This window comes from Zea mays, chromosome 6 (assembly GCF_902167145.1).
Source record: "Zea mays cultivar B73 chromosome 6, Zm-B73-REFERENCE-NAM-5.0, whole genome shotgun sequence".
In the NCBI taxonomy this organism is placed as follows: Eukaryota; Viridiplantae; Streptophyta; class Magnoliopsida; order Poales; family Poaceae; genus Zea; species Zea mays.
Genome location: NC_050101.1, coordinates 163,595,142 through 163,616,893, shown reverse-complemented (window position 1 = coordinate 163,616,893; position 21,752 = coordinate 163,595,142). Strand labels below are relative to the sequence as shown.

The following is a 21,752-nucleotide window of genomic DNA, read 5'->3' as shown; positions in this document are numbered from 1 at the left end:
TGCTGTGGTCGGTCATCTCCATACAGAATTGTGGCACCTTCACTTCTTACAGCCGAGATCAACTTCTTTATCTTCTCGCATTGTTCTTCACTGACAACTGAACCTAGTCTGCAGCCGTCCTCAACTGGATCTGATACGTTCATATTCTTTGCCCATCCAACCAATCTATCCAAGAATTGCTTTGCAATTTCCTTATGCAACTGTAGACACGAAGTAGTATTGCAGACTTGGCCAGCATTCTGAACATAAGCAACATCTTCTGGAGTAAACAGACCAGTAAGCTTAACTCCATTTATGTTCAGCAGATGCTCCATCTCTCTTCCATCATGAACCTCAATAAGAGCTGTTATTCCCAACTCTTCACAAATCTTCTCAAGATTCTCAAGGCTTCCCTGAAAGTATTTTTTTATCCGTTAAAATGCTCAAACATGCAGTTCCATTCTTTTCATAAGGTTGAACAATTTCAACAGGATTAAAGTCCTCCCTGAGCACGCCCCTACTCGGGGATGCTTTATTGACCTCAGCAAGCAATGCAGGCACCCCATTACGCTTGTACGCAACTTCTAAAGCACCAAAGAAGTGTGTGACAGCGCTTTCCACTATCACATTGCTCCTGCCACCCTTCAAGCTATAGCCACTGATCAGCATGTTATGGATGACAAAGTCTGGATGAATACCCATCCTTTTCATCTCGTCAATGAGCCTGCGAGCTTCATCAAGCCACCCAAGCCAGCAAAACACCCTCATCAGCATATTGTGTGTCACATCATCTATGAAAATCCTCTTCTTCTCCATCTCTAGCATGATCTCATATGCACCTTCCATATTTCCACATGTGCAGTAGCTATTGATCAGAGCAGTGTACATCACTGCTGATGGTGACACCTCTCCCTTAATCAGCATTTCGTCGAACACCTTCACGGCGTCCTCCATAACAGACTTGAATAGAGCTAGGCCTGGCAGATGACCCTGTCGCGTCATGCTGTCCAATGCCGTCTTTGCATCAGCAGGCTTGTTCTTCTTCTGAAAGCTATCAACTAGGAGCTCATGTGATGTAGAGTCAGTTGAGACCTCAGAGCGTGTCATAATGGTAGGAACCTCATGTGCTGCTTTCGGCATTCCTTTTGCATGCCCACAAATAAGGTTGTTGAATGCAGGCGTCCTGCTCCTCATGACCGAGGGACCCGGGCTGGGCCTTGGCGCAGGTCTCGAACCAGGCGTTGGAGTAGATCCCGAGCTTGAGCCCTTACCGTGGACGTAGTCCGCCAGCGCCTTGGTGTTGGCGCTGGTCACTGGCTTGTCCACAATGGTCTCCGACGCGACGTTATTCTCCGGCTCCTCTGGGACGGCCAGCGCCAGCTTGGTCGTCGACGAGACGTTCAAGCATTTTGCCGAACACTTGGCAGGCATACATCTGATGCAAGCAGTGAGACGCTTCTCGGATGCTGCCAACTCCGCGAGCAGCAACGCAAAATCATCCTCCGCATAACTGCGGATCGCGCCACACTCGACGTCGTCAGTGTTGGAGAAGGCAGCATCGGCCGCAGACGCGAAGGGGAGAGCAGTGGAAGAATCGAAGACACGCTCCTCCAGAGGGTGAGCAGGTTGTTCGAACAGCTCACCCCAACCATCGACGACCACCTCTGTATCGAACTGCTCAACAACGTCGGAGTCGTCGAACAGCTTTTCGAAGGTTGCTTTGGCGGACTCTAGGGCACCGACGCGTGCTGCCGGGGCCGCTTCCAGTTCCAGTGCATCCAGCCGCGCGTAGGTCACGGCGACCTGAGAGTCGAGTTCCGTCCTCAATGTCGCGGAAGGCGCAGTGGCCACAGCTACCGTCAGGTTGTGGATCGACACCGAATGTTGCGCCACTGTCGACTCCAGACCGTGCCACCACGCTTCCTGGGCAGCGAGGCGGTCACTGATCTCGCGAAGGATCTTCGACTGTTCCTCCATTGCGGACTGCAGGTTGGGCTCCATGGACTCCGAGATCGGTGACCTTTGATACCAATTGTCAACAACCACACCACCGGAGTGTATTGATTCAACTTAACAGTAGCGATTACAGAGAATTAGAATCCCGGAAAGAAGAACAACATGAGGTTAGGGATGGGAGAAGAATGCCGAAGCCACTCTACAAGGGTCTAGAAGATCCTAGAGAGGGAAGTAGAGAATATATGGGAGGGAGTAAACTTGAGAAGCAAGATGAACTGCGTAATCTCATTCCCCCTGCCTTTCTGGTGACTGTCTCTCTTTGTAGTGTTCCTTTAGCAACCTGGGCCGTATGGGCCATTTGGGCTCACATTCCTAACACTTGTGCGAGGGGGGGCGACACCGACGCTCGCGTGATTACCCTCATTGCCCTACGTCATCAAGGCGGCGAGCCCCTGAGACGAACAACCTTTGCGCCATTGGTGTTGTGTTGCGTGAGGGGGAGTGCGAGGGCTCCCCGACACCATGGCCTGCACCGACAGTGTGAAGGGTCCCCAGGTCTCCGATTACATTTGTGTCCTGCATTCACAGACGATCAGCTTGGTTCTAGACGAAGTCACTCGATGGTTGGTTCAAGGTCTGTTTCGAGCTTCGTCCAACACACACGTCAGTGACTTTCAGTTCCTCCACATATCTCCACGCCTATGCAATTAGAAATGACAAGAGTCCTTGTATTACAAATCTACAATAGAAAACCTTCGAACTTGTAATAAATTATAATACAACTAAACGAAAATAAGTTCTCTTAAAAACATCTCTAATGTAGAAAGCACTAATTTCCATAGCCGTTTCCATAATTAAATGGTAAAAAAAACTAAAATTATGCATAAATGAGAATTCAAACCATGGTTGGTGACTCTACCCATATTCACACACATGTAACTAACAAAACTCGCATGTCTTTGTGTTTTATACCCTATACTTATAAATGAAAATAGTAGTAACCAGTAATGTATAGACACTTTGCTAATAAATTTTTTAAATAACTACCTATGAATTAGGTAAAGAATAATAATACACTTGCACTTTGGGTTTCTTGCTAACATTCTTCCTTCCAACTTCCAATCATTCAAGGTCCTAGTTTACCGCCCTTCCTTGTCAAAAATAAATGAATTGTTTTTTATGCTAAATCAAATTTCTATAACTTTGATAAAGTCTACAATAAATACACTATAAATATAATACCAGTGTATAGTTATCTAGTTATTGTTGGTGTTGATATTTTCTTCTCCTAACTTTAGTTAAAATAAACAAAATTGAGTTAGGGAAATTATTAAATATATTTAAAAAATCGTTAGACAAAATCGTAAACTCGACAAAATCTGATTCATATAGGCACAAAGACACTTAACAATTTACAATTATTTTTATGGCAAGACAAAGACAAAAAATGACATGTTACAATATAAAGATAAATAATGAATTACGGAACTAACAATTTACTTAGACTAATTTGTTATACAAAGTCGTCAAAAAAATTATTTAAAACAAAAGTAGAGAAAAATGAAAAAAAAACCGGCATCGCCGTACCATTCTTGTTTTTTTTTAAAAAAGGGTGTACCCCCATTTGATTGTAATGAAATAGGTATCAGAAGCAGGGCGAAGCCAGATAATAAAGTTATTGAGGTCAGTTTCACTAATCATCATCTAGATGCACTAGATAACAATACATATATATAGTATTTTCCAAATTTTATAGGGGTCAGGTGACTCCAATAAAAGGCCCTGGCGCCGCCCCTTCAGAAGACGAGTATCTTTACAGAACCAAACATACATGTCTTAAGTAGAACGAGGCTAGGGGAAACCGAACTGACAACCCTATTCAGACTTGAGACCTCTGAACAAGCAGGATCTGCACCGGAAGAAGCCAAGATCTGCAACTAAGACAATACTCGATCTAAGACTGATCACAAACCGTGGCCGCGAACAGCAGAGACAGCGTTCATTTTTTTTCCGTCTCTCTTTCTCTCCAACAAAGACCAAGACTCCAGCCAGCCACAACAAAGGAAAATAACATCAGGCTGGCCGCACTCGCAAACGCGAAAAGGTACCGTAAATATTTAGAGTAGACTGAAGCCCTGCACGCGCGAACTCAAAAGTCATCCCTACCGTAAATTTGCTCTTCTCTTACCTCATATCCAGCGTCCTCTCTCTCCTACCCTATCTTCTTCTCTTTCGTGCACGTGGCCAACGGCTCCATCTCCCGCCATGGGACGAGAGAGGGAGAATATTAAATTGGAAATAAAAATTGTAGTGGTTGGTATAGAGTAGAGATATAGGGTAAATATGGCTGCAGATGATTTTAGTATGGGGTAAAGAATCTCGCTGACCAGGACAGAATATTTCTTTTACAGTAGAGAAATAAGGTAAAATGAGTGCGGATAGCCTCAGCGGGAATCAACCAGAATTCTGTTGTTTCAGAAATCATTCCTAATTCTCCATATATAGACCACAACACAGCGCTACAACCAACAAAGATCAGGTTTGTGTCAGCTAAGCATTCGGGTGTTGCATCGCGTGGGCCATTTGCCGACTTGCCGTCTACGTCAGGGCTCTATGATCAGGCTGGTCCATCTTTAACGTAGTGACACGTGTCCTTAACACTTATGGACTCTTTGGCAGGGCTCTGGCTTCTCCAAAAACGGCTTTAGCTCTAGCTCATGAGGTGAAGCCACTTCTTTAGATGAGCCAAAGCCATTCTGAAAAATCATTTGGCAAAACGGCTTATAGGTTGTTTTTTAGAAAGACCCTTGTATAGTTTATCTCTCCTGTACGTGGCTAGGGATTGAGGGCAGGACCAAAAAAAATAATTTGGACTGATGGGAGGGCTATTGTGCAAAAATGACGTGAGCTGAAGCCGGGTGAGCCACTTTTTTTGGCTCATGCCCTCTAGTTCATTTTGAAAAAGCACTTCACTGGTGAAGCCATTTGAAAAAGAGTTGTTTAGCACAACTTTTACATGAGCCAAATCCGAAGCTGAAAAATAAGCCCTACCAAAGTAGCCCTTAATTTCATCAACTGTAAGTGAACACACTGTTCGTTCATGCTCACGTTCAGTCCACTCCAACGTCACGAATGCCCTGTGGCCCATTCGCGGACACGTACCATCATCATCGGTACGATCACGAGCAGGGCAGAGATCACGGCACCGCCGCTGTGGTCAACGCGAGACCACCACCAGCTGCCGCGTCGGATGTGGCCCGTCTCCGTCATTGTGTCGTGGCCTCGCGCCCTGCCGGCTGCCGCCTCGTCTTCTCTTTTTTATTTTTTTCCCTACGGAAAGGAAGAGAAAAGAAGTGGGAAAGCCGACCCAAACCAGACGACTTCCTCCCTCGGCTGGGATGGCCAAGCCAAGCAACCAAGCGGGGGTGTCGGTCCGCCGAGCGGAGGGCGAGCATGGTGAGGGCCCTCGACCGCTACTCCTCCGGCAAGGATGTCGCCTACAGGTTCGCCGCCCTCGGCCCCGGCTGGCTGCTCTCTCTAGTATAGTATGCTCGGGTCGGGTGTCGTTGTAGTCTCAATTCTTACAGCACGTTGCTCGATCGATCTGGCGACAATTCTACTTTCTTTCGGCCAGCTGTGGATACTGCGGCTTCGCGTTGAACTTGAGCTCCTCCACGCGGAACACGGCCAACATTGGGTCCAAGTACGGCAAGCACATCAGGAAAGGCGTCGTCTCCTTCTTCGCGATCGACGAGAGCCGCTTCACGCAGGCCGACGAGGTGAGCTGCACGCCGTACTTCCGCTCCAGCCGTTCGTGGGGCTTCTTCAGGAACAGGACGCGGCTGCTCTGCCGGAAGTGCGGTGGCCACACTGGTCATGCCTACGAAGACGAGGGGCCAGCAGATGACCTGGACATGAGCTCCAGGGGAAGCAGCACGTCCCCTCGGAAGAAGTATGTTATCAAGATCAGTGCGCTGCGGCCGTCATCAGACGACTCTGGTGCTCTCCTCTCCCCGTGATGGCGATCTGGATTCTGAGCTGCAACCATGTGTAAATTAAGGGATAGTGGTTCTCTTCAGTTACTTCGTGAGCAGAATTTTTTTGGTTTATTATACGTTACAAGTTACATCATGTTCAGATTTATTTTGTGTAATAAGGTGTGGTTGATGTAATATCTTGTTTATGATTAGGTCATGGAGATAATAGACATCTAGCTTTAGCATTGATGTTCCTGTTTGCTAGTCAGTTTTTTTCTTTTCATTTGATTAATCACAACTAATTAAAAAACGTTAGTTCACTAATTATCATTTGATTACTAAAATCAAACTTAAAACTTTTATTTAGACGTATCCTCACTGCTTTAGTCGCTAAGAAGTGAGGACACATATACAGGGCGTTTGGTTTCACAGATACCCTAAGGAAGATAGTTGAAATACCATGATCACCAAGCTTATTTAGGTGTGGCTTCACCACCATGATGTATGTCATGCGCCCAAACATACATAGGAGGTGTGAAAGTCGCCTACAAGGGGTGAATAGACGAAACCTAAAATTTACAAACTTTAAACACGTACTAAAGTCGAGGTTAGCGTTTAGAATTAAATCGGAGTACGGAAGATGGTTCTCCTTGCTTAGAGTTGCTCAATCAATGAGGATAACGTTTGAGAGCACACTCAAATTAATATGAGCGAGGGAACTGTCGGCGTTTTGGACCCGCGAGGACCCTCAACCGACTAGTGAATTTGACGCTGCATGTCCCTGCCCAGATGGGTTGATGCAAGATGAAACACGAGAGGTGGGATGAGGCTTATATTATCTTGCACCGGGGTGCTCGTAGTAAGGGTTACAAGCTTCGCGGGAGAGGGTTTGGCCTTGGAGTGAGCCGTCTGAGCTAGCCTCCTTCGCCTTCGCCCCCCTCGAGGAAGGCCCTGGGCATCCCCTTTTATAGATACAAGGAGATGATCCAGATGTACATATGGGGGTGTAGCTATATGCTAACGTGGCAGGCGGGGAAGTGCTTGAGCCCTGTAGAAGCGTAGCTCGCGGTGCGGCCTTGGGTCCTGCTGACGTTTCTTTGCCTTCGTAGAGAGTTGAGAACAATCGACGTCATGGACGCATGCAGGGAACCATCATTACCTGTTGCCGGAGTAATCTAGATGGGACACGGGTCTTGTTCCTTCGTAGCCTGAGGCAGCTAGCTAGGGATAGGGTAATGATGTATCTCCTGTGGCGTAGTCGGTCCGAGCCCGAGGTCGGGCGAGGCGGTGACTTCTCTTGAGACCGAGGCTGAGGTCGGGCGAGGTTGTGACTCCTCCCGAGGCCGAGGCTGAGGCCGAGGCCTGGGGTCGGGTGAGGCGAAGACCTTCTCCCGGGGCCAAGGCTGAGGCCGAGGCCTGGGGTCGGGCGAGGCGGAGCTCCCTGTTGCGCCCGAGGCTGAACTCAGGGGAGGTCATGACTTACTGTCATTAGTTTTACCCTGGTGGTTGGCACAGTAGTCAGAACGGGGTGAATAGTGTTGTTTTCCTGTCAGAACGATCAGTAAAGGGGCGAAGTGACTGCGGTCATTTCGACCTTGCCAACTGAGGCGCGCGTGTCGGGATAAGGTGTCAGGTGATCCCCGCATTAAATGCGCATGCGATACGGTCGGTGGTAAGGCGATTTGGCCGAGGTTGCTGTACGACAAAGTTTGCCCGAGCTTGTCCTCGGGCGAGCCGGGGGTGCGCCCACTACCTGAGGAGGCCCTCGGGCGAGGCGTGAATCCGTCCGGGACTACTGTTCTTGCTCGAGGTTGGGCTCGGGCAAGACGAGATCGCGTCCCTTGGTAGATGAGGCTTTAACTTTGAGCTGTGCTTACCAGTCTTTACGGTCTATTTTGAAGATGTTTTCCAGCCATGCTTAGGAGTATTGGGGGTACCCCTAATTACGGTACCCTAGCCCCCGAGCCTCAAAGGGAGTGTAGGCACTCACTTGGAGGTTCTGCCAAATTTTTGCAGGGGGACCAGCCTTTCTCGGTTATATTTTGTTCCGATGGGTGCGCACGAGCGCACCCGTCGGGTGTAGCCCTCGAGGCCTCGGAGGAGTGGTTTGACTCCTCTGAGGTCTTAATTCTTTTTGTGATTTCTCGGTCGGCCTTGTTGTTCCCTCATGCGGTCTGGCCGCAGCCCGGGTGCATGGTCAGGCTCCAAGTTTTTAAGCTGGTTTGTCGACGTGGTCAACAATTTGGCCATAGCCTAGTGCGAGAGCAGCCTCCGAGCCACTGCACGGAGCGAGAGGATGATCGAGGACCGTCTCGGCTTTTTATTGTATGCCCCTTCGTCGCCTTTCCGCAAGGAGGAGGGGGGAACGCACCATGTTACCCTCGGTGGGCACTGAACATGGTGTTTCCAGTGAGTTGCTATTAGGTAATCCGAGCGGACGCCTGAGCCCTGTTCGATAAGGGTCAGCTAGTGGCCCAGAGGCGCGCTCCAAAAGTACCTGCAGGTGATTAGCTGGACCTAGACCCATTTGATAGGGTCCAAGGGCTCGATGCCTCCCTTCGGTGGGATTACATTACAAACCGTTCCCGCTGGTCTCAGAAATGTCTTAGGGTACCTCGGGAGCGTAGCCCGAGCCTCGGCCATGTAACGGACGTACCCAGGGTCATCCCTGTCTCTACATGCTCTGGGGCGGCTGTCGAACCCTTCCGAGGGGCCAGCCTTCGACCCCCTGATCAGTAAAGGTCTCAGAGCCCGAGTGCTCTTGGGCGGTTGCCGAACCCCACAGGGCGCAACCTTTGAACCCCTGATCAGTAGGAGGGCTCGGGGCCCGTTTCCTTCGCTGAGAAGGATCTTTTCGAAATATCCCCTTTCCCGATCCCTGTGGCAAGAGAGAGAGAGGGAAAAGGAAAAAGGATATAAATTTAAACAATGTGGCGCACCTTTTTTGAGGTGGTCATCATGACGGAGGCGAAACGGTGCCCGCTTCGCCTGCCAAAGGTGTCGCGTGCCCTGCCAGGGAGTTAATGCGACGGGACGGGCGACTCGTGGGGTATCTGTTGCGTGTGCGCGAGTCGTTCGAGGGATGGAAAAAACCGCTTTGCCTTCGAGTTTGAAATTCACGAAGGGTTCAGGCGAAGTTATGGGTGGATCTCGCCCGGGCCTTTATATACCTGGAAGAGGGGCCGACAGTTGTTTCTTACCCTGCCATTTGCGCTTGCCTTCTGCCTTTGTTTTCGCAACCTGAGGGAGTAGACAGAGAAGAGAAAACCGTGCACCTCGTCTCCTCTGCTCCTACCGCTCCCGTTCGGCGATGGCCGATAAGGCGACCGTCATTCCGCCGCGCGACCCGTGGCCTTTCTCCACCGTCACTGTGGAGAATTTGCAGGCCCTTGTTACCGAGGGTTTGCTCCATCCTCTCTCCGACGGGTCGTAGCCTGAGTGGTTGGCCCTCGGGAGCGAGGCCGACCCGACTCCGCCGCCGGGGTACGTGGTCAGTTTCACCCCTTTCCATGAGCGGGGGTTTGGGATGCCGGCGTGCCGCTTCATGCTGGCGCTCCCGCACTACTACGGGGTGGAGCTGCATAACTTCAACCCCAACTCCATCATGCAGGCGACTATTTTCGTGGTGGTTTGTGAGGGGTTTCTGGGGATTGACCCCCATTGGGACCTGTGGACCCATCTCTTCTCCACGGAGTTCTTCACCGCGTTGACGGACGTGAAGAAGGTCCGTATGGCGGTGCGGGCTGGTGGGTGCACCCTCCAGCTGAGGTCGGGGCGGGCACGACAGTACATCCCTGCCTCCCTTGTGTCTTCGAACAAGGGGGCAGAACCGGTGGTTTTATCTCCGGAACGACGACGAGATGCTCCCGCCGTTTTCTCAATGAGTGGTGACCGCCGCCGGTGACAACTGGCACTGGGGGGGCACACGCAAAAACCAGGAGAAGCTCCAGTCCATTCTCCGTGCCCTGTAGAAGTTATAAACCGAGGGCCTTATCGCCGCGGGGGTCATCGCCGCTATCCACCGCCGGAGGGTGCTCCCGTTGGCAGAGCGGCGGTTGCGGCTTTCGGAGATGAAGCCGGGGGTTGATTTGGAGGGTTCACGGATGTCCTCGACCTCCCTCTCCGCCGACGACCTCCTCAGACGGGTAGCGGGCACGGTAGGGAGGCTGGACGCTGGCGTCCTTAGCCAACCCCCGATGCGTCCCGACCATGGTATGTGTCCCTGGTAAGTGTCTCACCCTCCTTCTGTTTTGTGTCGTGTTTCTTACGTCTTTAGTTCTTACTGTTGGGATTTTCGTTCGTCCCCAGGGGTTGAGGAATTTTAAACTCTCCCGACCACCGGTCCTGGAGGATGTAGCGGGCCGGACCGCGCGTAGGCTCACCGCGGAGAAGGACAAGGAAAAGAAGGACGCAGAAAAGGCCCGAGCTCGCGAGAGGATGCGAGCTCGGGAAGCTTTGGAGAAGCGTCGTTGGAGGCAAGCAAGGGATGGGCTCCCGTTGGAGCCGTCGCCGGACACGCCTGACGACGACGGCGACGATGATGATGATGATGACGAAGACGATGACATGGCGGCCCAGCTTGGCCTCAGTCTGGATCCGAGGCTGGGCTAGAGGTCGTCGAGCCAGCTTCCAGGTGGGCTGGCGTCACCAACGTTCGGGGTTGGGGCGCCGGGGTCCCGGTCCGAAGAGCGGAGGCGGGCCGAGGGGGTACTTGACTCCTTGGCCGAGATAATTGGGGTGACTCCGGGAGGTCAGACCGAACCGCATGTCCCCCAAGAGTAGGTGCCTATGCCGGCCGTACGGGAAGTTGGTCCCCCGGCTGTCGCGATGTCGCCTGGGCAGGCCGCCCCCTCGGCGCCTCGGCGTCCAAGGTGGAAGCGGCGTCGAAGCCAGCTGCGGGACAACCCTTGGAAGCGCCTGCGAAGACCGGGGCCCGAGGCGTCTCCCCGCAGGCACGATTGGTCTTGCCCAGGAGCGGGTAAGTATCTGAGGGTACCCCTATTTCAGTTATTTCGCTGTGTGTCTTGAATTTGCCCCTTCTCTTTTTCAGCAAGTGGAGGCAGGGCTCGGCTGGTCTGGCCCCCTCGAAGGCCCTTAAGATGAGGCCGACCTCTGCAGCCGGGGTTGCGGCGTGCCACGCTGGTTGGTTGGCCTCCGCGCAAGGCGCCCTCTGGCGGGGGGCCCAGGCGGCACAGGATGTCATGGGGCAAGCCTCCCAGGTCGAGCCCCCTGCTGGAGCGGCCGTCATACCGGGGGAGGCAGTTGACGCAGCTGCGGCCCCGAGTCTGCCTGTCTTGTTGCCGGCGCCGGCATCGATTCCTACCGGGGCCGTCGCTGATTCGCCCGTGGACCGCTCGTCATCGCCGATGTTGAGACGGCTGAGGCGCCTCCGCCCTTGGTCATCCCCAATCTCCCCATTTTCGACCATGAGGATGGGGCGACCGTTGTTGCCGAGGTCGGTGAGCGGAGGCCCGATACGTTGACTGTGGTGGCACCCGATGCATCAACTGCAGGGGGACCCGGCGCCTCGGTCACGGGGCACGCAGAACCGTGGCCCGTCTTGGGGAGCAGCGGCCTTATCCCCACGCAGCTCAATCCCAATGAGTGGTGTGGGCAGCCACTCCTGTTCTGGAGCCGCGACACCTCGGAGCCTCTCCTTTCCCTTAACGATGAGCTGGAGGAGCAGTTCCAAGATAATTTCCATGAATATACCGAGGCGGCGATGAGGTCGCTTCGGACGACCATGGAAATCCTTTCTAGGGACGTTCCCAGGGTCTTACAGGTAAGGATTTAGACGTACGCCTTGTGTGATCAGGGCATTCTTTGTGATATCCTATTTCCTCCCTCAGGAGCTTGCGGACGTGAGCACCGCTAAGTCGCTGTTCATCCGTCGCGAGAGCGACGTTTGGGAGTCGCTGTGGTCCCAGTGGGTCGCGCTTACCGAGGCCAATGAGCACCTCGCCCAACGGAGCGTCGAGGTGGCAGACCTTCGGTTGCTCTGTGATGAGCTGAAGTCGGAGGCAGCGGCGGCGCGGACAGAGGCGGCGTTGGCACGAAAGGAGGCTTCGTCGGCACAGGAGCAGGTGGCTTCTCAGGCCGAGGAGATGCATCAGTGGCAGCTGGAGCTTGGCCAGGTCACCAGTGAGTGGGACCAATTACAGAGCCAAGCTGCCGAGGCTGTGAGTCGGGCTGAGGCCCTTAGGGGACAGCTGGCTGAGGTTACAGAGTGGCTAACCGAGGTGATCGCTCGGGCCGGGACCCTTGCGGAGGGCCTGGCTGTGGCCGTTGGGTCTGCCTGGTCCGCCTGAGTCGTGGCCTCACAGCAGCGTGCCTGGGCCGAAGGTATGTTTTGCCTGCTTTGTGACTTTGTTTTAGCTTCATTCTTCTCCTTGCGTCTGAAGGATATTGTCTGGCTGTCTTCAGGGTTCGAGACGGCTCTTAACGAGTCTGTCAAGAACTGTAAGGCGCTTGCCCAGGCGGCCAAGCAGAAGGAGGTCGACCGCGTGGCCATGTCCGAGGCCATCTCGGCCTTTTGCCGGACCTTCGGCCTCGAAGACGTCCCCTCGGGCAGCTCCCCCCAGAGTCATCTGTGGGCCTTGGGCGACCACGTGCGTAGCAGACTCCGCGGGGCGCTGCATCACGGTGTTAGGTGGGCCTTCGCCGTCCTCGCTTCCCACTATGACGTGGATTTGGAGCGGGTCAGCGAGGGCTACTGCTTACCCGACAAAGAGGAGGCTGCCCTGTCCGAGGTCTGAAGGCTTGACGCGGCTGCCGAGGGCCCAGGCGCGGCATTGGCTTCCTTCTTCAAGGTGGAGATCCTTCCGCTTGTGTCGCCGTCCGAAGCCGGGCCAGATTCTGCCACGGGCGGTAACGACGCCGAGGGTGCTGCTCCTTCCCCTGCCGACACCTGAGCCTATAGGGAACAATTTGTTTTAAGTATGTGTATGTTTCTTGCGGCCGCTGAGGCCTAAACTTTTTTAGTGTTAGAGTATAAAGATGCGTTTTCTTTCCTCTTGTTTCGAACGTTAGGACTTGTTCGGTAGCAGAATCACTTATCCGAGCGTGAGTTACTTTTCGCGGAAGGTGATGAGTGAGGTATCCGTATCCCGGAGGCGTAGGAGTCCCTCGGCTCGGTCGGCCTTGCCGTTCAAGGTCTCTCTAGCTCGTTTTTAGGATTCCGTTATCGATATAGTCGAAAGGCACAAAAGTCGTTTTGGTAGAAAACTTTTCCGAGGAAAATTTTGACACAGAGGGGGTTCCCCCCTTCTAGCCCCCGAGGGAGGTTCGGTTTTTGCTAAGGCAAGGTCGATCCTCCCTTGATGGTTAGACTTTTTATTTATACATGTAAAGGGATCGAGATACATGAACGACTTGAAACACTTTAAGGGTAAAAGCGACGTAGCTATTCGATGTTCCAAGCGTTGCTGTAGACCTCGCCTTGATCGTTGGCCAGCTTGTATGTCTCGGGCTTCAAAATTTTGGCAATGATGAACGGCCCTTCCCAGGGAGGAGTAAGCTTGTGGCGCCCTCGGGCGTCTTGTCGTAGCCGAAGCACCAAATCTCCCACTTGGAAGCCTCTGGGCCGAATCCTTCGGGCGTGGTGGCGTCGCAGAGACTGCTGATACCGTGCCGAGTGTAGTAAGGCTACGTCCCGAGCCTCTTCTAGCTGGTCCAGTGAATCTTCTCGGCTGGTCTGGTTGTTTTGGTCATCGTATGCCTTTGTCCTCGGGGAACCGTATTCTAAGTCTGTGGGTAGGACGGCCTCGGCCCCATAGACTAGAAAAAACGGTGAGAAACCCGTGGCCCGGCTCGGCGTCGTCCTCAGACTCCAAACCACTGAGGGTAGCTCTTTTATCCACCGCTTGCCAAACTTGTTGAGGTCGTTGTAGATCCTCGATTATAGTCCCTGCAAAATCATGCCATTGGCGCGCTCCACCTGCCCGTTTGTCATTGGGTGAGCTACGGCGGCCCAGTCCACACGGATGTGGTGGCCTTCGCAGAAGTCTAGGAACTTTTTCCCAGTGAATTACGTGCCATTGTCAGTGATGATGGAGTTTGGGATCCCAAAGCGGTGGATGATATTTGTAAAGAACGCCACCGCCTGCTCGGACCCGATGCTGGTTAGGGGTTGGACTTCGATCCATTTGGAGAATTTGTCGATGGCGACCAGCAGGTGCGTGAAGCCTCCGGGTGCCTTCTGCAAGGGACCGACGAGGTCCAGACCCCATACAGCAAACGACCAAGTGATAGGTATTGTCTGTAGGGCCTGAGCGGGCAGGTGCGTCCGTCTCGTGTAGAATTGACACCATCGGCAGGAGCATACAATCCTAGTGGCGTCGGCCACTGCGGTTGGCCAGTAGAAACCTTGTCGGAAAGCGTTTCCTACGAGGGCTCGAGGTGCTGCGTGGTGACCGCAAGCCCCCGAGTGTATTTCTTGTAACAGCCCTCGTCCTTGGGCGACGGATATGCATCGTTGGAGAATGCCTGAGGGGCTGCGGTGGTACAACGCTTTTTCATCACCCAGTAAAACGAACGACTTGGCACGTTGAGCCAGTCACCGAGCTTCGGCCTTGTCGAGGGGCAGCTCTCCTCGGAGGAGATATTCCCGGTACGGGGTCCACCAGTTTAGGTTTGGTGTGACCCCACTCTGCTCTATCTCGACGCGCAGGGCCTCACCCTCGGCGGCCGAGGGTACCTCGGGCTGGACCGAGGTCTCCTCGGACTCGGGTGCATCGTTGAGTTTGACAGATGGTTGATATATATCCCTGGAGAAGACATTCGGGGGAACCGTCGTTCGTCCCGAGACTATTTTAGCCAGCTCATCCGCGGTCTCGTTGTACCGTCGAGCAACATGGTCGAGTTCCAGCCCGTAGAACTTATCTTCCAAGCGCCGAACTTCGTCGCAGTAGGCCTCCATTTTTTGATCGCGGCAGTGAGAGTTCTTCATGACTTGGTCAATAACGAGCTGCGAGTCGCCACGAGCATCGAGGCGCCGAACCCCTAGCTCGACGGCGATGCGCAATCCATTAACCAAGGCCTCGTACTCGGCCACGTTGTTTGACGTCGGAAAATGGAGGCGTATTACGTAGCGCACATGTTTCCCGAGGGGTGAGATGAAGAGCAAGCCAGCACCTGCTCCGGTTTTCATAAGCGACCCATCAAAGTACATGGTCCAAAGTTCGGCCTGGATTGGAGCTGTCGGCAATTGGGTGTCGACCCATTCAGCCAGGAAGTCTACCAAGACTTGAGATTTTATGGCCTTCCGAGGACGAATGAAAGTGTTTCCCCCATGAGTTCCACTGCCCATTTTGCTATCCTAATCGAGGCCTCCCGGCACTGGATGATCTCTCCCAGGGGGAAGGATGACACCACAGTCACCGGATGAGACTCGAAGTAGTGTCGCAGCTTTCGCCGTGTTAGAATCACCGCGTACAGTAGCTTCTGGATTTGTGGGTAGCGGATTTTGGTCTCGGATAGCACCTCGCTGATGAAGTAGACTGGCCTCTGGATGAGCAGTGCATGCCCCTCTTCTCGTCTCTCGACTACAACCGCAGCGCTGACCACCTGAGTGGTTGCGGCTACGTAAATCAAGAGATTCTCTCTCGCAATGGGGGGCACCAAGATGGGTGCATTAGTAAGAAGTGCCTTTAAGTTTCTGAGGGCTTCTTCGGCCTCGGGATTCCAAGTGAAGCGCTCGGCCTTTCTTAAGAGACGGTACAAGGGCAATCCTTTCTCGCCAAGGCGCGAGATGAAGCGGCTCAGAGCCGCAAGGCATCCCATGACCCTTTGTACTCCTTTTAAATCTTTGATGGGTCCCATGTTGGTGATGGCCGCGATTTTTTCCGGGTTGGCCTCGATGCCTCGTTCGGAGACGATGAACCCTAGGAGCATGCATCGGGGGACTCCGAAGACACACTTCTCTGGATTGAGTTTTACGCTCTTCGCTTATAGGCACCTAAATGTCACTTCAAGGTCAGAGAGGAGGTCGGAGGCTTTCCTTGTTTTGACAACGATGTTGTCGGGGACCATAATTAGGGGTACCCCCAAGACTCCTAATCTCAACTGGTAACCCCTATCAGCACAAAGGTGCAAAGGCCTGATGGGCGCAATTCAGGTAAAGGCTCCGTCCACTCAAGGGACACGATCTCACCTGGCCCGAGCCCAGCCTCGGGCGAAGACAGCCGACCCAGGAGGATTCACGTCTCGCCCGAGGGTCCCCTCAAGCAACGGGCACACCTTTGACTCGCCTGAGGCCCAGCTCGGGCAGGCTTCGCGGAGAAGCAGCCTTGGCCAGATCGCCACGCCAACCGACCGGATCGCAGGAGCATTCAATGCAAGGATCGCCTGACACCTTATCCTGACGCGTGCTCCTCAGTCGACAGAGCTGAAGTGACCGCAGTCACTTCGCCCCTCCACTGGCTGACCTGACAGGAAAACAGCGTCGTCTTCACTACTCCGACTGCTGTGCCACCCGTCAGGGTGAGGCTAACAGCCGCCAAGTCCGGCCTCAGGCGCCATAGGAAGCTCCGCCTCGCCCGACCCTAGGGCTCGGACTCAACCTCGACCTCGGACGACGGACTCCGCCTCGCCCGACCCTAGGGCTCGGACTCAACCTCGACCTCGGACGACGGACTCCGCCTCGCCCGACCCCAGGGCTCGGACTCAACCTCGACCTTAGACGACGGTCTCCGCCTCGCCCGACCCCAGGGCTCGGACTCAACCTCGACCTCGGACGACGGACTCCGCCTCTCCCGACCCCAGGGCTCGGACTCAACCTCGACCTCGGACGACGGTCTTCGCCTCGCCCGACCCTAGGGCTCGGACTCAGCCTCAACCTCGGAGGAGCCTCCGCCTCGCCCGACCTTAGGCTCAGACCGACCACGTCGCAGGGGGGCACATCATTACCCTACCCCTAGCTAGCTCAGGCTACGGGGAACAAGACCGGCGTCCCATCTGGCTCGTCCCGGTAAAACAAGTAATGATGGCACCCCGCATGCTCCATGACGACAGCGGTTCTCAGCCCCCTACGGAAGCAAGGAGATGTCAGCAAGGACACGACAGCTCCGACAGCTGTGTTCCTACAGGGCTCAAGCGCTCCTCCGACGGCCACGACATCACATGAACAGGGCACCAAAACCTCTCCGACAGCCACGTCGGCCTGTACATAGGACTCTGGCTTCCCTCTACTAGACACGTTAGCACATTGCTACACCCCCCATTGTACACCTGGGCCTTCTCCTTACATCTATAAAAGGAAGATCCAGGGCCCTCGTACGAGAGGGTGGCCGTGCGGGAGAACGAGCCGACGCACAAGGCTCTCGCTCTCTCTCTCTCCCTCGCAAACGCTTGTAACCCCCTACTGCAAGCGCATCCGCCCTGGGCGTAGGACAACACGAGGTCGTGGTTTCCCCTTACTGTTTTCCCCCTTGTGTTCTGTCTCGCGCCGACCCATCTGGGCTGGGACACGCAGCGACAATTTACTCGTCGGTCCAGGGACCCCCGGGGTCGAAACGCCGACAGTTGGCGCGCCAGGTAGGGGTCTGCTGCGTGTTGACGAACAGCTTCCCGTCAAGCTCCAGATGGGTAGTCTCCAGCAACCTCTCCAACCCGGGACGATGCTCCGTTTCGGGAGTCTCGAGTTCATGTCCCTCGACGGCAGCTACGACATGATACTCCTTCCTCCGCCGCGCGACAACGACAATGGCGGTCGTCAGCCCGCCCGCCGGCGGCGGAATCGACGACGTCTTCCCCACGTGGCGGAAGAGCAACATTCGGGTTTGTCCCGTCGCCTTCCCCGCCGACGGAGGAGGAGGCGGGGCAACCATGGCCAAGCAGGAGGCGACACCTCGTTGGCTGTCGAACGAGTCGACGGTACCGGTGCCCCAGCGGGGGATACGTCGGGCGTTGACCTCGCGTCTGAGACGAAGACGAGCGTCGTTTTCCCGCAACATGCCAACCCCAAGCAGACGGACGACGCCAGCACACTCGCGAAGGACTTGCTGAACGTTAGCCTCGTACCTGAGATAACAGTGCAGTCCGTCCCCGACGCGACTTCGTCACCATCTGTCGATCAGGAGGTACGATCCGTTTCCCATCCTGTGCCTTTTAGATTCAGCTTCGACCCACCAAGCGACCCCGCTTTGGTGGATGCTTTCATAAAGGCATATCCGAGCCTTCCGGGGTATCATATGTGGTCAACCTGGGACCGACTGATGGTCGTCTCGACCTACGGGCCCCCGGGTTCCGAGGAAGATGACGAGCCTGACTCTGGTTGGGATTTCTTCGGGCTCGGTGACCCCAGTGCCATGCGGGACTTCATGACCGTATGTGACTACTGCCTCTCCGATTGCTCCGATAGTAGCCACAGCCTCGGCGACGAGGACTGTGGCCCAAGTCGCGAATGTTTCCACGTCGATCTAGGGGGTCTCGACGAAGGCAACCACCTTGGTATGCCGGAGGACGGCGATCCCCCTAGGCCTGCGCCTTGCATTGACATCTTTCGGGAGCTAGCTGTGGTCCCAGTCCCTGCGGGGGGTCAGGATGCACAGCTCGAGCAAATCCGCGAGATGCAGGCCAGGCTCGACGAGGAAGCAGGACAACTTGTGTAGCTCCGGCAGAATATCGGGCAGGAGTGGGCAGGCCGAGCACCGGCCGGAGAAGCGCGTCATCTGGCCCAGGACGTCCAGCACCGCATCGCCGACGATGCCAGGGCAAGGCTACCCCCAGCTTCCAGTGGGGTTGGCCAGAACCTGGCTGCAGCGGCAATACTACTCCGAGTGATGCCAGAACCATCCACCACCGAGGGGCGGCGTATCCAGGGAGAGCTCAAGAATCTCCTGGAGGATGTCGCGGTCCAACGGGCCAAAAAGCTCTGCCTCCCGAAGGCAAGGGTACCCCCCGGAGCATCGCACCGCGACTTCCTGATTCATACGGGAAGCCTCGGTCCACACCAGGCGCACGCAGAACACGTCACCTGCGGCCCCAGGTCGCCTCGGCAACGAGCACCACCGCCACGACCGTCGAGCCCACCTCGACGGGAAGGTGCATCGAGGCTACCACCCCAGGCATGGGGGATTTCTTTTATTCATGGACTAGTACCTATTTGTCGGCGTTTCGAGACCGGGGGGTCCCTCGGGCCGACGAGTGAGTGCCGCGTGCCCCAGCCCAGATGGGTCGAGCGCATGGGCGAGCGCGAAGGGGGGAAGGAGCGAGGCGGCCGGAGACCGGCGTGAGAGAGGTGGGAATCCCGCGGCCTTCGTGTTCGTCCCGCGCCCAGGTCGGGTGCGCTTGCAGTAGGGGGTTACAAGCGTCCACGCGGGAGAGGGAAGCGAGCGGCCCCAAGAGAGCGCATGTCCTGTCCTCGTCCCCGCGCGGCCAACCTTCTCTAAGAGGGCCCTGGTCCTTCCTTTTATAGGCGTAAGGAGAGGATCCAGGTGTACAATGGGGGTGTAGCAGAGTGCTACGTGTCTAGCGGGGGAGAGCTAGTGCCCTAAGTACATGCCAATGTGGCAGCCGGAGAGATTTTGGCACCCAGCTAGTGTGATGTCGTGGCCGTCGGAGGAGCGACGGAGCCTGGCGGAGGGACAGCTGTCGGAGCGGTTGAGTCCTTGCTGACGTCCTCCTGCTTTCGTAAGAGAGCTGAGAGCCACCGTCGTCACAGAGCATGCGGGGCGCCATCATTGCCTATCTGGCGGAGCTAGCCAGATGGGACACCGGTCTTGTTCTCTGCGGCCCGAGTCAGCTCAGGGTAGGGTGATGATGGCGCTTCCTGTTGACGTGGCTGGCCTGCGCCCTAGGTTGGGCGACGTGGAGGCTCCTCCGAAGCCGAGGTCGAGTCTGTCTTCCATGGCCGAGGCCGAGTCTGAGCCCCTGGGTCGGGCGAGGCGGAGGTCGTTCGGCAGAGGCTAGGGCGGAGTCCGAGCCCTGGGGTCGGGCGAAGCGGAGTTCGTCGTCTTCTGGGGCTGAGCCCGAGTCCGAGCCCTGGGGTCGGGCGGAGTGGAGTTCGTCGTCTTCTAGGGCTGAGCCCGAGTCCGAGCCCTGGGTCGGGCGGAGCGGAGTTCGCCGTCTTCCGGGACTTAGCCCGAGTCCGAGCCCTGGGTCGGGCGGAGCGGAGTTCGCCGTCTTCCGGGACCTAGCCCGAGTCCGAGCCCCGGGTCGGGCGGAGCGGAGTTCGCCGTCTTCCGGGACTTAGCCCGAGTCCGAGCCCTGGGCCGGGCGAAGCGGAGTTCGCCGTCTTCCGGGACCTAGCCCGAGTCCGAGCCCTGGGTGGGGCGGAGCGGAGTTCGCCGTCTTCCGGGACTTAGCCCGAGTCCGAGCCCTGGGTCGGGCGGAGCGGAGCTTCCTATGGTGCCTTTGGCAGGGCCTGACTGCCTGTTAGTCTCACTCTGTCAAATGGCACTGCAGTCGGAGTGGCGCAGGCGGCGCTGTCCTTCTGTCAGGCCGGTTAGTGGAGCGGTGAAGTGACGGCGGTCACTTCGGCTCTGCCGGGGGGGCGTGCGTCAGGATAAAGGTGTCAGGCCACCTTTGCGTTAAATGCTCCTGCGATTCGGTCGGTTGGTGCGGCGATTTAGTCAGGGTTGCTTCTTAGCGAAGGCAGGGCCTCGGGCGAGCCGGAGATGTGTCCGCCGTCGGAGGGGGGCCTTGGGCGAGACAGAAATCCTCCGAGGTCGGCTGTCCTTGTCCGAGGCTAGGCTCGGGCGAGGCGTGATCGAGTCGCTCGAATGGACTGATCCCTGACTTAATCGCACCCATCAGGCCTTTGCAGCTTTATGCTGATGGGGGTTACCAGCTGAGAATTAGGAGTCTTGAGGGTACCCCTAATTATGGTCCCCGACAGTAGCCCCCGAGCCTCGAAGGGAGTGTTAGCACTCGCTTGGAGGCTTTCGTCGCACTTTTTTGCAAGGGGACCAGCCTTTCTCGGTTGCATTTTGTTCCGGTGGGTGCGCGCGAGCGCACCCGCCGGGTGTAGCCCTCGAGGCCTCGGAGGAGTGGTTTCACTCCTTCGAGGTCTTAATGCCTTGCGTAATGCTTCGGCTGGTCTGGTTGTTCCCTCATGCGAACTGGCCGTAGCCCGGGTGTACGGTCGGGGCCCAAGTTCTCGGGCTGGTATGTTGACGCTGTCAACGGTTCGGCCGGAGCCGGGTTTGCGAGAGCAGCCCCCGAGCCTCTGCACAGGGCGAGAGGGCGATCAGGGACAGACTCGGCTTTTTACATACGCCCCTGCGTCGCCTTTCCGCAAGGAGGAGGGGGGAAAGCGCCATGTTACCCTCGATGGGCGCTGAACATGGTGTCTCTGGTGAGCTGCAAGCGGGTAATCCGAGTGGACGTCCGTGCCCCGTTCGTTAGGGGTCGGCTAGGGGCCCGGAGGCATGCCCAAAAGTACCTGCGGGTGATCTGCCGGACCCGGTCCCCTGGCGACGGGGTCCGAGGGCTCGATGCCTCCCTCTGATGGGATTCCGTTACAAGATCGCTCCCGCTGGTCTCGGAAATGTCCTAGGGTACCTCGGGAGCGCAGCCCGAGCCTTGGTTATGTATCGAACGTACCCCTGGTCATCCCTCGCTCGGCGTCTGAGGCGGCTGTGAACCCTTCGGGGGCCAGCCTTCGAACCCCTGATCAGTAATGGGCGCGGAGCCCGGGTAGCCTGAGGCGGCCGTGGAACCCTTCGGGGGGCCGGCCTTCGAACCTCTGACCAGTAGTGGGTGTAGGGCCCACGCGATCTGAGGCGGCTGTTGAACCCTTCGGGGGGCCAGCCTTCGAACCTCTGATCAGTAGGGAGGCTCGGAGCCTGGTTCCTTCACGGGGAAGGATCCTTTTCGGGGTATCCCCCTTTCCCAGTCCCT

At 55.8% G+C, this 21,752-nt stretch overlaps 1 protein-coding gene across 1 annotated transcript; it reads left to right on the top strand.

Moving 5' to 3' along the window:
- Positions 1 to 5,338: 5,338 nt before the first annotated feature.
- On the top strand, positions 5,339 to 6,182 carry LOC100277705 (uncharacterized). The gene is made up of 2 exons (NM_001372520.1): positions 5,339 to 5,438; positions 5,570 to 6,182. Exons 1-2 carry the CDS (start codon positions 5,389 to 5,391, stop codon positions 5,952 to 5,954), a joined length of 435 nt encoding a protein of 144 aa, NP_001359449.1. The 5' UTR covers positions 5,339 to 5,388; the 3' UTR covers positions 5,955 to 6,182.
- The last annotated feature ends 15,570 nt before the right edge of the window (positions 6,183 to 21,752 follow it).

Excerpts from the sequence above, each read along its gene's own strand:
- LOC100277705 (NM_001372520.1), top strand. The coding sequence starts at position 5,389 with ATGGTGAGGGCCCTCGACCGCTACTCCTCCGGCAAGGATGTCGCCTAC. Across the intron at positions 5,439-5,569 it reads GGCAAGGATGTCGCCTACAG|CTGTGGATACTGCGGCTTCG; the intron begins GTTCGCCGCCCT and ends TCTTTCGGCCAG.